Below are 17,942 nucleotides of genomic sequence, written 5' to 3' on the forward strand. Positions count from 1 at the left end.
CTAGTTTGTTTGGCAGCTGTCAGACTTGCTTGACCAGAGTCCCCTCCCTTTTGTTCTTGTGACATCTATTTCCTGGCTACATGGGAAGTAGTGACAAGACTACAGGCCGTAGAAGGAGCACCCAGGAGCACAGGACAGGGTTTGGTGGAGGAGGTGAGTCGTTCAGTTTGCCCGGCATCCAGTAGGGAACAGGGGCAGGGCTGGGGAGACTGCAGATGCTCCCAGGAAACCTCGAGTGTAAGCCTGGGGAGAGTGCTCCATTTTGCAGAACCCAAGGAGAGACAACTAGGAGGTGAGCTGGCCCAGGTAGAGCAGCTTGTAAGCATGCAGGCCCCTCTCTTGCCAGCAGAGTATAAAGATCTCAAGAGCCAAGGCCACACTGCAGTTGTTTTTACAGCCTTACAAGCCCAGCAGACTACCCAGTAGATAGTAGGTGGACGCTTAGTAAATGTTTATTGAAACATACCTCCATCTTCACTTTTTCATCATTTGCTTATCCACTTCTTTTTGTGTATCTACTTTAGAAATAAATTGTGGCCCACCTTGATTAAAGTATGACAAAAATCCGAAATAGGGCCCAAATTAATCAAGCTGTCTCCTATGTTGCTAAAACCCTCCTATGTCTCCTATGTACTGAATGATGGCGGGACACCCGGCAGTTGGCCCGAGTCTGATTGGTGAGCAATGGGGAAACTAGGCAATGGCCACCCGTCCTGTTGTCCATCAGTGGAGGCAGGTGATGCTTAAGGAGGAGCCAGGAGCACCTCGTACCCCTTTCAGTGAAGAACTGACTGACACGTGACTACATCTGATTTCCCGAAGTGCTTTTGCACCCACTGTTTCCCACAGTTGGCAGGAGAGTGCTGCCATCTCTCACCGCGTTTGGCAGTCATTGTTTGGCCCATGAAATTCAGCTCTGGTAGAAAGAATTCGAGAAGTGGCCTCTGCATTGTTTTGATCATGGCTGCCGGTGAGGACATGGGGACAGCACCAGGGTCCCAGGTGCCTCCATGACGTGGGGGATGGGGTGGGTTTCTAGGCTGAGTTAGAGTGTCTTTCATTTTTCGGCTGGTCTTCCTTCTCTCCCTCTACCATTGCCCTGGGTCATGGATCTCCAGCTGCACAGTTGCCATAGCAGCCTGGCGTCCTCCACCCTGTCCCATGTGATACCCTCAGGTGGGCCTGGGTGTCTCTCTGAGAGAGACTCTAAGGAGGCTGTCCAACCATTGTTTGCTTGGGGAGAAGGTCCCCTCGGCCCTCGAGGAGGCATGTGCAGCAGCATCAGTTCCTCGCCTGGGAAGTCCTGACCCGCTTTCTCCCTCCATGAGCCCGGGTAAATTGGATGGTTCTTAACCACTGTGGAACCACAGGCCTCTTTGAAAAGCTGATGAAACTTATGGACTCTCTATCCAGAGGAAAAAAGAAATCTGTGCTCATGTCCACACTACTTTGCATAATATTTGAGGAATTTCCTAGGACTTAAGCCCACCCTCCCATTCCTTGAAGGACCCTGGGCCCTGGAGCAAGAAGTTCCCAGCTGAATACCCGACCCAGTCCTACATGCATTCACCATTGCCTGTCATGAGAGAAGGACCACCTTGTAAACTGTAAGGTGACCGACATTTGTCAGGGAGTATTACTTTTCTTCCTTTGAATTCACCACTCAAGTGAGTTAGCTTCTTACTTAGCTCTTCAACTGGTTGAAAGTTGTCCCAAGTGTTGGGACAAGATGTTGAGAGCAGTCAGTCTTGATAAGAACTGAGTTCTAAGCATCACAGACTATTGAGTGCAAGGTGTCTCAGAAATGGGCTGATCCGACCCCCTAACTTCACAGGATGGAGACTGAGGCACAGGCAGGCTGCCAAGCCCCACTCAGGGACAGTCAGAGGGTCACCTCCACCACGCCCCCTGGTGTGACTGTTCTCTCCTGGGGAAGGCCTTAGCATTTGGTGGCACCAGGACACCCCGGGGGCCTGGCCTCTGGCTTCGTCCAGACTTGCCCTGGTCTGCAGGCAGGGCGGCCTTACTTAAGAGCAAACAGTAGGATAATTCCCCCACTTTAGAATTACACAATTAAAAATAAAGCCTCCTTCCCTTGGATGATGCCAAGAGAAAAAGTAGAGATTGCTGATGGGAGCTGTCTCCCTTGCTCTGGATGCAAATGTGCATGGAACATAGAACCTATAGAGAATTAACTCTCAACGAACTGTGCCAGTGGGTACTTGAAGGAAGTTTAGCATCTTCATTCAAATGCACACGCTTCCGCTGAGGACATGGGGACCAGAGAGGGTGAAGGATTAAGGATATCATGAATGGCCTTTGTTGCCTGTGGAAAAAATGAGAGTCCCTGTTGCCAGGATTCTCACCTGGCCCTGGTTGACTAGGTCACTGCACACCTGTGGGCAAATACATGGCTGCTGACTCTCTACAAAGAGCTCTGCCCAGTGCTCTGGGTGCAACATGGTGGCATGGCTGCAAGGCTGCAGGAGAGCAGAGCAGAGGCTGGAGTGGTGGCAGCACCAAGGATGGAGGCCCAGAGGACGGCTGTGCAGAGAGGCCAGAGTACAGCTGTGCGGACAGAGGGGCCCAGAGGCAGAGACCAGCTCGCTGCACACAGACTCGCTCTGAGTGAATGGGATTTTAGTGACTGACCTGCCACCTGGGAAATAAAGTTGCGTATAACCCTTTCACCCCAAGAACGTTTCAGGTCAATTTCTTTGGTCACATTGAATCCATAGTGAACTTGCCCAGGGTTGAAACCCATTGGCAAGACAAGTGGGGAAAGTCAGCAGGGTTCATTGACCAAGGTAAAAGACAGGCTGCCCTTACGGGAGGGGTGCTTCAGCAGGCTGCCCCTGTGAATGGGGAGACAGTGGATTGTCCCCCAATGGGTATGTGGTCTGAGGTGGCTTGCCTCCTGGAGGACTGGACCCCACCCCAGGACTGGAGGCAAGTGGAGGTGATACCGGAGGCAGTGGGGACTGTAGTTTGGCTGCTTCTCACAGTATTAAAAAGGTCTACAGAAAAGACCCAAGAAATGGCGGCACGAGAACACAAGTTGCAAACTTCTGTGGATTCCCTGAAGAAAGAGATGACACTGATACGAGAGGAGGCAGCACAAGAGTGCCACAGCAAGTTGCCACTGGAGACGAGACAGCAGCGCTGCCAGGTGTTCTGAATGACAAAGAGGCCATCAGGGAAAAAGACAAACTCCTGAGGGAAGCACAGGTGGAGGTGCTATAAGAACGTCAGCTGCGGAGCATTGCGGTAAGAGAGCTTTTGAAGACTGAGCTGGCATTGTTGTGAGGCACTGTAACAGAGGAGGCACTTGGGGGAGGGGAGAGAAGGGTGCCATCAGCCCCAGAAATGGAGGAGCTGGGGAAGGATGAAGGGGTGGTGCCGGAGGCACTGGTACCTCCTGTATTGAGAGCATGCCCAGTGGTTGTAAAGAAAATAAAGACCCAGCAGCTGAAAGCTCCCAAGGAGAGGAGCAGCCCCCTCCCCAGGTCGTGGAGCAGCCCCCTCCCCAGGTCGTGGAGCACTCTATGCTCCGCCCCTATACTCAGGATGAGCTGGTGGATTTGAGCTCCCGGTTTGGGCAGAAGCCCTCGGAGCCAATATCAGCTTGGCTCCTGCACCTGTGGGACTTAAGGGTGGATGGAATCGTTCTGTCGGGATCAGAGATGGGAAAGCTGGCTTCCCTGACAGTGCAGCCTGCCTTGAGGCAGTGATTACAAAATGCACATCAGACCCCAGGAAGTCACTCCCTCCTTGATTGGCTTATGGCTGCACTTCGTGCTGTGTGGCCCAATCTGGGTGATCTGCCATCCTCTCCTGTTAGATGGCAGACATGTGCTGAGCTCCAACAGTTGTTACAAGAGCTAGGCATAAGAAATGCCATCTATAGTCCAGAGAATTATGGCCCAGATGAAGAGATTTTCACTACTGGATGACAAATATTGTGCTTCAAATGGCTCCAACATCCCTACATCCCTCTTTGGTTCTCTAGTGGCCATTCTTTCCCCTCACTTAGGGCAGCCCATAAGCGAGGTGATATGTACAGTAGCAGACTTAGGAGAGGCTGAAGCAATGAGAATCCGGAAAGAAAGACCTGTTACTCACAAGAAGAATTTGAAGGGTCCCATGAAGGTTACAAGGACCCAGATGTGGGTCGATTGAATAAGGGCAGGAGTAGATGGAAGGAAATTAGACGGGAAGTCAAATAGGATCTCACTGGAGCTATGGCAACAACTGAAACCAGAGCGGCAGTTCCAGCCATTAAGACCAAAGAGACAGAGCCATGAGTCCGGCCTGTAAGTCTGCAAGACTTTTTGCTGGAGAGGCTGGAGAACAATGTTCGAGCTTCCTTGCACAGGGACCATTGCAGAGGACTAAGGGCACATAGACTGAGAGGAAAGAATCCTGATGGGGTGGAGTGTGGATAAAATGAGAGTTCCTGTGGCCAGGATTCTCACCTGGCCCTGGGTGACTAGCTCACTGCACACCTGTGGGCAATACATGGCTGTTGACTCTATATAAAGAGCTCTGCCCCACGCTCTGGGCATGACATGGTGGCAGGGCTGCAAAGCTGCAGGAGAGCAGAGCAGAGGCTGGAGTGGTGGCAGCACCGAGGACAGAGGCCCAGAGGACAGCTGTGTGGGATGACTGTGCAGGCAGAGAGGCCCAGAGAACGGCTGTGCAGGACGGCTGTTCAGGCAGAGAGGACTGGAGGACGGCTGTGTGGACAGAGGGGCCCAGAGGCAGAGACTGGCTTGCTGCATGCAGACTCACTCTGAGTGAATGGGATTTTAGTGACTGACCTGCCACCTGGGAATAAAGTTGGATATAACCCTTTCACCTCAAGAATGTTTTGCTGTCAATTCTTTGGTCACATTGAATCCATAGCGAACTTGCCCAGGGCTGAAATCCACAGGCAATTCATTGCCTTAGTTCTGTCTCAGAGCAAAGACCCTGGAACCCCCTTTTAGGCCTTTCCAGTTCCCACCAGCTTCCTAGGGCTTCCAAGTAGCAGGGCCCCTGTGAGCAGGTGAGGGCCTTACAGCAAGGGACAGGCACGTGGTGGCCTTGGATAGAATGCACGTGGGCTGTCATCCTCTCCCTGGTGACATTGCTCATGGGTGGAAGCTTTAAAATAACCCCCTTGATCACTTGTCACACCTAGGACTGATGTGCCAGGCCAGCTTCTGGCCTGCCAGGAAGAGGACATGGTCAGGGCTGCCCAAGGCATGCCTGTCAAGAGGACACATGGACAGTTTTACAACTCAGTGGCATTGATAACATATGCAGGCCATTTAGTGGGATCTTGCTCTTTTATGTTGCCTCTTCATAAGCATCTTTAAATTTTACCTCACCTTATCTACAGAATGACATTCCACAGATGCCTAATTTTAATTTGACTTCTCAAAAAGAAAGCTGGGGGGGGAGCATTCCCTCCAAAGAAAGTGCTGCTGTTCCTGTAATCTTGAGAAGATTATGAAGTCTTTGTGACTAGAATTCTCTTTCCCAGAGCAAATAAACTTCTATCACAAATACGCTGCATGTTTAGCAGGAAACACACAGAAAACAGATAAAAGTAAAAGGGGCAGAGTGACGTTCTACCTTCAAAGTATGGCTTTAAAGCAATCAAGGCAGTTTATACAGGTTTGCTAAGAGAGATGATTTGCATTTGGGCTGGAAGTGACATTTGGCAAACCTTGCTCCTGCCCCAAATAATCTAATTACCTTCCACAAAAAGTCACCAAGGGTCATCTGTCGGTCATTCAGACCCAATGGCATTTTCTACACCAAAGTATGCTTTTAAAAGTCTCTTTGTGTTTGTAACCCATGTGTAATCTGACGTGTAGTCAGTCATTTAGCTCCATTCGTTTGTTCAAGGAGCAAATAGTGAATTCCTACTGTATGCCATGCATTGCCCGGCACACTGAAATACAGTGGCGAGCGGAACACAGCCCACAGGGAAGAACAGGCCAGTAGGAAGCCAAGGGTAAGCAGACCGAGCCCCAGATACACCCAGTCACAGACTCTGGCCGGTGCTGGAAGCACCAACCGCGAGGCAAACCCTCCACCTCTGACAGAGACACAGCTGACTTGCATTCATCCCGCAGCTATTTTTAATTTGCGTTTTCAGTGAGAAAGAGGATGATATTTGAGTCCAGCAAATCTTTGTTGAGGCAGTACCTGTTACAAAGTAGGTGTTTGCTAAGGGCTGAAATAAGGATGACTGAGACACATCTCTTCCTCTGAGGGGAAAGCTGAGCTTCTAAATAGGAACTGTCCACATATTGGGGTTAAGGCCATGGCAAAAATATATGTAGGGGGGCACAGGAGTCCAGAGAGGGCCCCCTCTTGAACAGCCTGGATGGCTGAGAAGGTTTCCCAGGTGGTCAGGGTTAAAAGATTAATGTGAGTAAATTGGCCCAGTGTAAGGGGTGGTTGCTCCAATCAGAAGGCAGAGGACCCTGAGACAGCCCAGTGTGTGGGACTGTAAGAACTCAGGCCTGCTGGTCAGGGAGGTAGAAAGCAAGTCTTGACAGGGCCTTGGAGGTATAGAGGGTGGAGGGTCAGATCTGCATCATGCATGATCATGTGGCAGGGGCATCCTCATAGTCAGGTGACCATCCAGCTACAAAGGGATGCAGGCCACAGAGATAATGGCAGGAATGGGACCCTGACACCTTTAGGAGATGAATGTGAGACATTGGTGTTGGAGAGGATTCAGCTTTGTTCTGACTTGGGAAATGGGCTTTCCTGCCACTGATTTAGCTAGGAGAATCACAAGGTTGAGTGGGACCTGGGTGGGGAGCAGGACTCAACTTGGGGCAGCTTTAACTTGAGAGGACAGTGGGGAGAGGTGTCCAGTGCCTGGCAATGTGCAAGGAGAGAGAGACGGGTCTGAGTACCGGGTGGTTTTAGCCAGAACTGGCACTGATGGTGTGGGGCAGTTGGAGTTCCTATGGCCGGGATCTGCAGTGAACTTAAGCCACTTGATGATGTAACTGGCTTGTTGCTAGGCTACTGCTTCCACACCCATAGGCAATAAACTATTATTGCACTAGATACAGAGCTCGGCCCAGTGCTCTGGGTGGAGGCAGAAATGCTAGTGCTTGACCTACTGCTGGGAGAACAAACCGGAAGCTGAAACCCATTGGCAAGACAATTGGCATCATCAGCAGGATTCATTGTTGACCAAGGAAAAAGACAGGCTGCCCTTATGGGAGGGGTGCTTCAGCGGGCTGCCCCTGTGAATGGGGAGACAGTGGATTGTCCCCCAGTAGGTATGTGGTCTGAGGTCGCTTGCCTCCTAGAGGACTGGGCCCCACCCTAGGACTGGAGACAAGTGGAGGTGATACCTGAGGCAGTAGGGGTGGCCCTTGGTATAGTAATAGGTCTTTTGAGAGACAGAGTGCCCGTGAGGCAGCGGGGACTGTGGGTTGGCTGCTTCTCACAGTATTAGAAAATTCTGCAGAAGAGAAGGACATGCTCTTGAAAAAGACCCAAGAAATAGTGGCATGGGAACACGAGCTGCAAACTTCTGTGGATTCACTAAAGAAGGAAATGGCATTGATACGAGAGGAGGCAGCACGAAAGCTGGCAGCAAGGTACCATTGAGGTGGTAAAAGATTCCTTATAGAATGAGACAGCAGCACCGCCAGGTGCTCTGAAGGAGGAAAAAGGCCATAAAGGAAAAGGACAGACTTCTGAGGGAAGCACAGGCAGAGGCGGCATGAGAATGCCAGCTGCGAAGCATTGCGATGAAGGTAAGAGCTGCTGAAGGCTGAGCTGGCGTTGCTGTGAGGCCCTGTAGGAAAGGTAAAGGATGTAGCAGAGGAGGCACTCGGGGGAGGGGAGAGAAAGGTGCCATCAGCCCCGGAAATGGAGGAGCTGGGGAAGGATGAAGGGGTGGTGCCGGGGGCACTGACTCCTGCTGTATTAAAAGCGCACCCACAACGAATTTGACCGGATCTGTACTGTTGGAACTCAACCAGGAGTTGGGAGGGGTGCAAGTTGTGGCGCTCCAAAATCTTACGACTATAGACTATCTACGGTTAAAAGAACATATGGGATGTGAACAGATCCCAGAAATGGGCTGCTTTAATTTGTCTGATTTTTCACAGACGGTTCAAGTACAGTTGGACAATATCCATCATATCATAGACTAATTTTCACAAATGCCTAGGGTGCCTAAATGGTTTTCTTGGCTTCACTGGAGATGGATGGTAATTATAGATTTGCTTTGTTTATGTCACCGTATTCCTATTATGTTAATATGTGTGTGCAAATTAGTTAGTAGTTTAAAACCTATACATGCTTAAGGTACTCTACAAGACGATATGTCAAAGAAATAATCAATCCTCCCATGTTTCCTTCCATCTGCTACATCTATAGCTTTTCTTCTTCCTTCCTAATTACAACCCTTAAATAGAATTCGTGCCTCATATCGAATTTACCGAGTATCATAATTCCTCCAGGTGGTAAAGATACCTCGAGACAAGTGCTGGGCATAGAAGCCACAGGGCATAAATCTGCAAAGAAGTAAAAAGCTAACCTTTTCAAACAATATGGCTTCTCTCTCACTTACCAACTTTACATTTCCCTGTATGGCCCCGGAAGATGACTGGTTAGCCAGAGACGGGTAAGATTCCTCAAGGGAGGAACAACCTAAGACAGGCACAGTCGCAGGGGGGCCATCAGGTGAGAAATTGGGGATCAACAGAGGTGAGGCTCAGAACCTCATCCCCCCTGCTTTGAGAGAAATCTTCTGCATCCGTGGATGTTTTGCTGCCCTTATCTAGCTTGGATTAATACTTAGTCCATAGGCACACACCTGATCATCTACATTTGCCCTCTTACAGCACTAAACTATGTTTTCTACCTTTATCTTGCATCTACCTACCACTTCAGCATTTTATTAAAAATAATAATAATAATAAAGGGAGAAATGTGGGATCCACATATAAATCAAGTATAAAAATCAAACGAATATTCATATTTGACCTGATTGTTTATAGTTCATAATGCGTGATCAAAACCAAAAGTTTCTGTGATGAATGCCCTTTTACTGTTCACCATGTAAGAATTTATTCACTATGTAAGAATTCGTTCACTATGTAAGAACTTGTTTGTTATGCTTCAGAAGATTGGAGACTGACGAGAATTAGGCTTGAGATGGATTAATGATTGTGCATTGAGCATTGACCCCCCTATACTGAATTTTATTGTTGTCAACAACCATTTGATCAATAAATATGAGAGATGCCCTCTCAAAAAAAAAAAAAAAAGAAAGAGAAAATAAAAGTCCTCCATAACAAAACAAAAAACAAACAAAAAAAAAACGCGCCCAGTGTTTGTAAAGAAAATAAAGACCCAGCAGTTGAAAGTTCCCTGAGAGAAGCAGCTACCTCCCCAGGTTGTGGAGCACTCTATGGTCCACCCCTATGCTCATGCTGAGTGGATTTGAGTTCCGTCCAGGTTTAGGCAGAAGCCCTTGGAGTCAATATCAGCTTGACTCCTGCTAAGTCTGTGGGACTTAGGGGTGGATGGAATTGTTCTGTTGGGATCAGAGATGGAAAAGCTGGCTTCCCTGACAGTGCAGCCTGCCTGGAGGCAGCAGGTACAAAGTACACATCAGACCCCAGGGAATCACTCCCTCCTCAATTGGCTTATGGCTGCACTTCGTGCTGTGTAGCCCAATCTGGATGATCTACCATCCTCTCCTGCTAGATGGCAGATGTATGCTGAGCTCCAACAGTTGTTATGAGAGCGAGGCATGAGAAATGCCATCTATAGTCCAGAGAATCATGGCCAAGATGAAGAACCTTTCACTACTGGGATGAGAAATATTGTACTTCAAACAGCTCCCACATTCCTCTTTGGGTCTCTAGTGGTCATTCTTTCCCTTCACTTAGGGCAGCCCATAAGTGAGGTTACACATACAGTAGTGGACTTAGGAGAAGCTGAAGCAATGAGAACACAGAGGGAAATAAGGTCTTCTACTCACAAAAAGAATTTGAAGGGTCCCATGAAGGTTACAAGGACCCAGATGTGGGTTGATTTAATACGGGCAGGAGCAGATGGAAGGAAATTAGGTGGGAAGCCAAATAGGATCTTACTGGCGCTATGGCAACAACTGAAACCAGAGCAGCAATTCCAGCCACTAACACCAAAGAGGCAGAGGCCAGAGACAGAGCCACAAGTCTGGCCTGTGTCTTTGCAAGACTTCCTGCTGGAGAGTGAGCCAACTTCACTTGAGCTCACACAAGAAGATGATTGGGGAACACGGTTCTACTGAAGGGAAGTTCAAGGTACCTGCCTTGAGGGACCAGGGGGTGACAGGAGGCCACATGTTGGAATAGCTATCCATTGGTTCCCAGTGAACATACAATGTATCCTGGCTGTGGTGGACACAGGAGCTGAATGTTCACTGATTCATGGCAACCCTGAGCAGTTCCCCGGGACCCCCACTGTGATAGATGGATATGGGGGTAAGGCTATCAGAGTGAAACAAGCCCAAATCCCTTTGGGAATACAGCATCTACCCCCAAAAGAGTATACTGTGTATATATCTCCTAGTCCTACAACTGTAGCACTGCTATAGAAGTTTTTGGGTCTTCTAGGCTGCTGGAGAGTGTTTATCCCGCACTTGGCACAAATTCTGAAGCCCTTATACCAGTTAGTATGAAAGGGCATTAGGTGGGACTGGGATGAGACATGTGCATCTGCCTTTACTACAGCAAAATGGGCAGTTAAGGCTGCGCAGGCCTTGAATGTGATAGAACCATCAAGGCCCTGTGAGCTGGATATTCATGTGACTTAAGACGGTTATGGCTGGGGTCTCTGGCAGCAGCTTGAATGAACTCACCAACCTATTGGATTCTGTTCACAACTCTGAAAAGGGGCAGATGTATGATATACTTTGATAGAAAAATAACTGGCTGCCGTGTATCACGTCTTGCTGGCTACAGAACCTATCACTGGAATGGCCCCGATAAAGGTAATAACTACCTATCCCATCCTGGGGTAGGTACAAAATTGGACCCAAAAGCTAAGGAGTGCTGTGGCAGAAAAGCCCACACTGGCCAAGTGGGATGCTTACCTACAGCAGCATAGTGCCCTCTCTAGTAGTCCGTTAAGTGAAGAACTCCAATGCTTATTGGGGCTGGTGACATATACTAGTGAAAAGCAGGAAGAACTTGCTTTTGAACCATTAGTAGCAGAGAGTCCCTATCGGAGGGAAAGCCCCTATACCTGAAGTTGCATGGTACACAGACAGCTCCAGCCTTGGGCAGCCCCCACAATGGAGGGCCACAGCTTTCCATCCTAAGACTGAGACAATATGGATGGAAGATGGTGAGGGGAAGAGCAGCCAATGGACAGAGTTGTGGGCTGTGTGGCTTGTGATCAGCCAGGAGCCCTCCCCTATAATTGTCTGCACTGACAGCTGGGCTGTCTTATTGGGGCTTGACCCTGTGGCTACCAACCTGGTACCATGCCAGCTCACTGGTCACTGCCCCCTTTGGGGGCAAGAATTGTGGCAAGATTTATGGGCCTGTTTTCAGACTAAAATAATTACAGTATACTATGTGACAGGTCATTTGCCACTGGTATCCCCAGGAAATGATGAAGCAGATAAATTGGCCCAGATACACTGGTTAGAAGGAAAGCCTGTCTCTGATGTAGCCCAATGGCTACATCAGCGTTTGTTGCATGCAGGGCAAAAGACATTGTGGGCTGTAGCCTGTCAGTGGGGCTTGCCTTTGACCTTTGAAGAAGTTAGTAGAGCCTGGCAGGAGTGTGTCATATGCTCTAAAAGGGACTTAACACCGAGTTCCACAGCAACATGGGACAATAGCTAAGGGCCTGTACCCCTCATCAGGTGGCAGATAGACTATATTGGGCCTCTACCTGTGTCAGAAGGATATCAGTATGCCATGACTTGTGTGGACACAGCTACTGGACTTCTGGTTGCTTTTCCTACCCATTGTGCAGACCAGCAGACGACCAAAAGAGGCCTGGAGTTTCTGCCTATGGCCAACCACAGTTAATTGAGAGTGATCAGGGCACCCATTTTACTGGCAATGCACTGTAAGAATGGGTGGGACAGCTGGGAATCAAGTGGAAGTTTCATGTGCCATACAATCCTACCGCAGCAGGCATGATAGAGAGACACAATGGCTTGTTAAAATCTGGACTGAAATCAGATACCAATAGTCTGTGGAGATGGTCAGTTCGCTTACGGACTGTGCTACGGCAGCCCTGAAAGGGAGCCCTGAGTCCTATAGACATGTTCACAGATATGGCTGCCTCCCCTATACAACTGCAAGTACAAACCAAGCAAGAATCACTGAAGCTGAGGTTCGGCCACCAGGATAACATCTTGCTGCCAGCACCAACTGCACTGAACCCCAGAGACTCCACTGAGTGGATGTGGCCTTGGACCTTCTGACACATGGACCAACGATGGCTGGCTCTCCTGGCACCTTGGGGACAAGGCCTGGAAGCTGACCTCTTGTGTGTTTGTGGAATAACAGCAGAGTGGCCCCCAAAGGTCACAGTAGTATATCCTGAACAGCCAGAACATAGGAGCATCTTACTGGGGAGATTTGTTTTATCATGGCCAGTACATGCACCTCCAGTAACACTATATAGAGACCCTTCAGTAATCCCCACAGGGAGAGGAATAAAAGTGGTATATTAGACCTGGATGGGACCCCCTTCCTGCTACAGCCCTACCACAGGACAACTCTCTTGCATGCATCCTACCTGATGGACAAGGTTTACGTATGTTGGTGTTTTATCACCCCTAAGGTCTTTGTGGATTGGGAACCTCCTCTGGCTTGGGAATTATTATAATTTTTGTTGCCTCTGTCAAAATCTTTTTGTATCTTAATTTTTGCTATAGTCTCTAAATTGTTGTTAGCCTCTGCTGCTGTTGTGGAATCTGGTTACAGTGCTCCAGCTTTCTCGCACAGGGACCATTGCGTAAGATTGAGAGCATGTAGATTGTAAGGCGAGAATCTTAGAGGGGTGGAGGGTGGGCAAGTTGGGGTTCCTATGGCCAGGATCCTCACTGAACTTAAACCACTTGGTGATGTAACTGGCCTGTTGCTAGGCTATTGCTTCCACACCAGTAGGCAATAAGCTATTATTACACTATATAGAGAGCTCGGCCCAGTGCTCTGGGCAGAGGCAGAGATACTAGTGCTCCACCTACCACCAGGAGAACAAGCCGGGGGCTGAAACCCATTGGCAAGACAGATGGGTACACTGGGATGGCTGTTCCAGTTTTTAAATGTTGGTAAAGAGTTGCTGCCCTGAGACCCCCTACCCCCACCCCAGTGCACCTCCCTGCAGCCACAATAGGCCCTCCTCTGGGGTCTTGCATGTCCCCTTCATCCGCAGTGAGAGGGAAGGCCTGGCTGAGCCAGGGCTTCCAGGTCCTCCTTTAGCAGGACAACCTTGTAGATTCACAAACATTTAAAATCTCAACCCTGATTAAGGCCATGCCTTAAACCAGGATTAGACTCTTAGGGCTGCTGTAACAAATTACCACAAGCTGGGGGGGGGGGGCTTAAAACACAGGAATTCATTGTCTCACAGTTCTGGAGTCCAGATGTCCAAAAGTAAGGTGTCAGCAGGGTGGGGGCCCTGCGGGGCCCCCTCCAAGGGCTCCTGGGGAGACTCCTTCCCTGCCTCTTCTGGTTCCTAGAGGCTCCAGGCATTCCGTGGCTTGTGGCTGTGCCCTCCAGGCTCTGTCTCTGTCTTCACGTGACCTTCTCCTCCTGTGTGTCTAATCTCCTCAGCCTCTCTTTTATAAGGACACTAATCATTGGATTTAGGGCATACCCAAATCACCCAGGATGATCACAAGTTAGGATCCTTAGCATAATTATATTTGTAAAAGACCCAGTTTCCAAAATGAGGTCACACTCACAGGTTCTGGGGGGACATGCCTTTTGAGAGGCCACCAGCCAACCTGCTATAAAGCCTAAGGAGAGTGGAGTAGAATGAGCAGGAACTTCCTTGGGAGCAATCTTTCCCCTTCCTTCAGTCCAATAATTTGAAGCCTTTGAAAATTTCTCCTTCATAAAAAGGTTGACGATCCCTCTGGTAGAGTTCAACTCTTACCATGCATACCTAAGCACAAAGTGCATTTTATTTTGCTCCAGGCCCTCTCATTTGCAGGCTTACTTGAGTTTATTTAGGACTTATTCTTCAAGTTATGTGTCTGTGGCCTAGAAAGGCAGACAGTGTGTGCTGCTCTCTCTTCCCGTACGTTCTTCTCCAAGGGGAAAAAGTCTGAGCATCTCCTTGAACGTTCTGAGGGATCTAGTGGGCAGAATGTAAAGTGGCGATCCGGGTAAACGATCCAGAGAGGTATTATGATTTCCCGCTTGTACTAGTCCTCTCAGGAGAGGAAGAGAACTTTACATCTCCCGGAGCATCTGAGGTTGCTTTTTCTAATAAAGATGATCACATGCATAAGGGAAAAGAGTCACAGCTAAGTGTGCCGCCAAGCCTTGGTTCTAGCCATTGGCACCGGTTCACCGTTTGTGTTCTAGCCCTGCGGGGGAATCAGTTCCAGGAGGGACATGCTCTCTGTAGTGCTATTCCTTTCCCATCTATAGCATCGCTGTCCATGGTTGGAAGCCCTCGAGTGTGCCTCTGTAGGGCAGTCCTTTAGCAAGGACAGGTGCGGATAGTATTTGATGGGGAACTAAAGTTTCGGGCACTTGCTTTTGGGTCAGTGGCACCCCTCACCTTCCCAGAGAGGTCAGGTGGCTCCTGGGTTCCAGCCTGAGGGCCATCTGGAAGCAGAGCTGTGCGTCCGTTCTGGGGTGCAGGAGAGGGTGCTTTGGTCCTGGATGGTCAGTGCTGGTCATGTGCTGTTCCCAGAAGCTAGCATCTGACACAGAGTAAAACTCAAGGCAGCTTTGTTGGATGAGCAACTGGATGAGTGAACACAGTGGCTGGATTATCCTCAGAAATCGGGCAGGTAGGCTTGGAAAATGGCAGGATGTGGGGATCCACGATCCCCTGTACTTGTCTGAGCCTGGGTGAGAATCAAGCAGTGATTAGAGCCCAGAGATGGGAATGGGAAGCAGGCCCAGACCAAGTGACCGCTGGCTGAAGCATCCTCTGTGAGCCATGTCCACAGAGTCTGGGCCCAGAGGGCCCCAGCCTGGAAAATAATCTATTATATTCAGTTCCATTGGCCTGACATCACCTTGGTGGCTGTCAAGGATCAGAATGACCTGCCCCTGAGACCCCACCAGAGGGAGCGCTCCAGACAGTGGCATGGACCCTGTGCCATCACAACCCACCCTCAGAACTGGATGCTAACACTGGATTTTTACCCAGAGCCCAGCAACCATTGGGGCCAGGAAGCCCTCACTCACCTTGCTAGAAGACTGTCTTGTGACTTCAGGCAGCACGCTTTCCCATGTCACCTAACTGGTTTGGGGTTGTCCCCTGCTGAGCCTTGGAAGAGGAGAGTTCCCCTCCTCTGTGACTGGAAGTATGGCCTGGTGGCTACGGTAATTGGAAGGCACCCAGTGTTAGTAAGGTGGGTGGTCAGTCAGCTGGGCAAGGTGGACGGGAACATCCCCAGGAGTACGGATCATTAGTGATGTACATACCACTGTACTTGAGAATAGGATGTTTAGCAGAACAGGAAACACTGTCTTTGGTATTTTATATCCCCAGCAGAAAGCTTTCTGGTTCTGGCACTAACCTGGGGAAGTGGCAGAGTGCCATCAGAGAGTGTCATGAACAAAATACCTTATTGCATAGTTTTATTTTCCTTGGAAATGTCTATCAGTGGCCATTTAAAATTATCTAGGACTAGTGGCTGAGGCTTATTTCAGTGCCACCCCTGAACTATGTTTAAGTTCCTTGTGGTGTGGAGGTGGGGCAGCCTGCATTCCTTTCTAAGCATTTTCTCCTGTTACACATGGACGCCTCTGAGGTCAGTCCCCACCCTTACGGGCAAGGGGCTGTCCTACTCTCCTCCCTCAGGACGGTGTGGGGAGGTTGAGGCTGAGAGAGGTCTGAGACAGGCTTCCTGTCCCTGGGCCCTTGAACGCCTTCATTCCTCGTGAACTGCTGCAGGTGGCTCCTGTAGTGACCACTCCAGCCTTGGCGCCCAGCCTGGGGTCACCAGCCTTGGCCTGGCCTCCAGGTCACCTTGGGCCTCCACGGACCCTGCCCTGGAGGCTCCCATCCCCCTGCTCCTCCTCCCTTCACCTTCTTGGTGGGAGCCCCCAACTAACGCACAGACTCTGAGAGCAGGGCCCATGTGCCTGCATCGTGTCCATCTTAGCCCCACTGCCAGGCTGAGTCCCAGTGGGAGTGGTTACTGAGTCAGTGGGGACGTGGCAGCAGGACCAAGAAAATGTATCAGTCAGAGCAGGGGAATTATTTTACCCATGATCTTTTAAAAGTGAAAAAAAACACGTCTTCTGCCTTGAAATACTCTTACACACACACACACACACACACACACACACACACACACATGATGATAATACAGATGTGTGCTAGTCACACTGATGTGATGAGTACTTTATTTAAACCAATTTGTATACCAGTGCCCCCTCATGACAACCCACACCAGTGCCCATTGTACAGATGAATAAACTGAGGTCAGGAAGGTTAGCTGGCCACTCTAAATCACACAGCTGGTGATGGTAGAGCTGTGTTTTGAATTCAGGGAGCAAGGGTCCTGGTTTCCTGCTCCTAAATATCGTTCATACTGCCTCTCAAACTTTTTCCTTATTTGTGAAGGCAGATCGTGCCTATTGAAAGAAATTTATAAAACCCTGAAAATAATTTAAAAATTTTAAATTAACAGTAATAGAACCAGCAAGGAATTGCTACTATTAATAATTTTGCTTTATCCCTTTCTGGACTTTTCTCTGTTTTGGTACCATGTTTCGAGCAGCTGCTAAAAATTCCAACATATAGGTTATCATAATTTACTTAATTCATGTCCTCACTGTAAAGCATCTTGCTCCAACTTCCAATAACCATCTGACCAATTTCTCCCCTCCTCAGTCTTTCCATCCTATGTATGTATTTCTTTTTAACTTGGGACGGGACAGGGGTCACCAGACAATTTATCAGCAGTTTCACAAGGCCTTTTTTTTTTTTTTAGTAGAATGATTACAAAACCTATCCGAATGGTACTATTTTCCCCTGCACACACACATTTCAAATGTGGTCACTTTGAAGTGAAAATATCTCCTTGGAACTTAGCATCCAACACATCTAATACAACACAAATGAAAAAGGACACCTATAGCACCTCTAGAGAGGCTACATAAAATCAGGAGATCATTTTAAAAATAAACAGTAACTGCATTTCTCCCTGGTAGGTGAAATGGCTCCAACAACAAGAAGTTAAACGCAGGGTGAAGAGACAGGTGCGGAGTGACCCTCAGGCGCTTTATTTCAATGACCCCATTTGGTCCAACATGTGGTACATGGTGAGTAGGACATGAGCCTCTCGGTCCCAGAGCATCCGCAGTGCTGTTTCTGGGGTGGGTTAATTTCTCCCAACAAAACAACTTTCATGCTAACTCCGTAAACAGACACACTTAATCTCTTAATCTGAGTGTAAGATCCCTACTTTAGGACTGTGTAGCACAAGCTTTCTTGTGAATTTTTAAAAGATTAGATGAAAGTGTTGGTTGGGTGAGGGGTGTCCTTGAGCAGTGTGTTGATTTGATGTGAGCTAGAGCACTGCCTGACTGCCCAGGTCGTGAACAGAGCCCCTTGAAGGGGGATGATGCCCTAGGAGAATGACAGACAGGTTGCCAGGTGCAGGAAAATCATGTGGAACCCAACACATTTACGGTTCCTGGAAATGGGTGGGAGAAAGAGGATCTCTACTCTGTAAGGCCTGAGAAAGTGTTTCCTCTTTT

At 49.0% G+C, this 17,942-nt stretch overlaps 1 protein-coding gene across 2 annotated transcripts in view; it reads left to right on the forward strand.

Annotated features, from left to right (window-relative positions):
* PCSK6 (proprotein convertase subtilisin/kexin type 6) overlaps positions 1-17,942 on the forward strand; it is a 213,981-nt gene that overhangs the window by 67,925 nt on the left and 128,114 nt on the right. For both annotated transcript variants that reach the window (XM_073227152.1, XM_037000565.2), the window contains exon 3: positions 17,394-17,504. In XM_073227152.1, coding sequence (XP_073083253.1) covers positions 17,394-17,504 — 111 coding nt within the window. The remainder of the gene's footprint in view (positions 1-17,393; positions 17,505-17,942) is intronic.

The sequence above is a fragment of the Manis javanica genome, chromosome 18 (assembly GCF_040802235.1).
Source record: "Manis javanica isolate MJ-LG chromosome 18, MJ_LKY, whole genome shotgun sequence".
In the NCBI taxonomy this organism is placed as follows: Eukaryota; Metazoa; Chordata; class Mammalia; order Pholidota; family Manidae; genus Manis; species Manis javanica.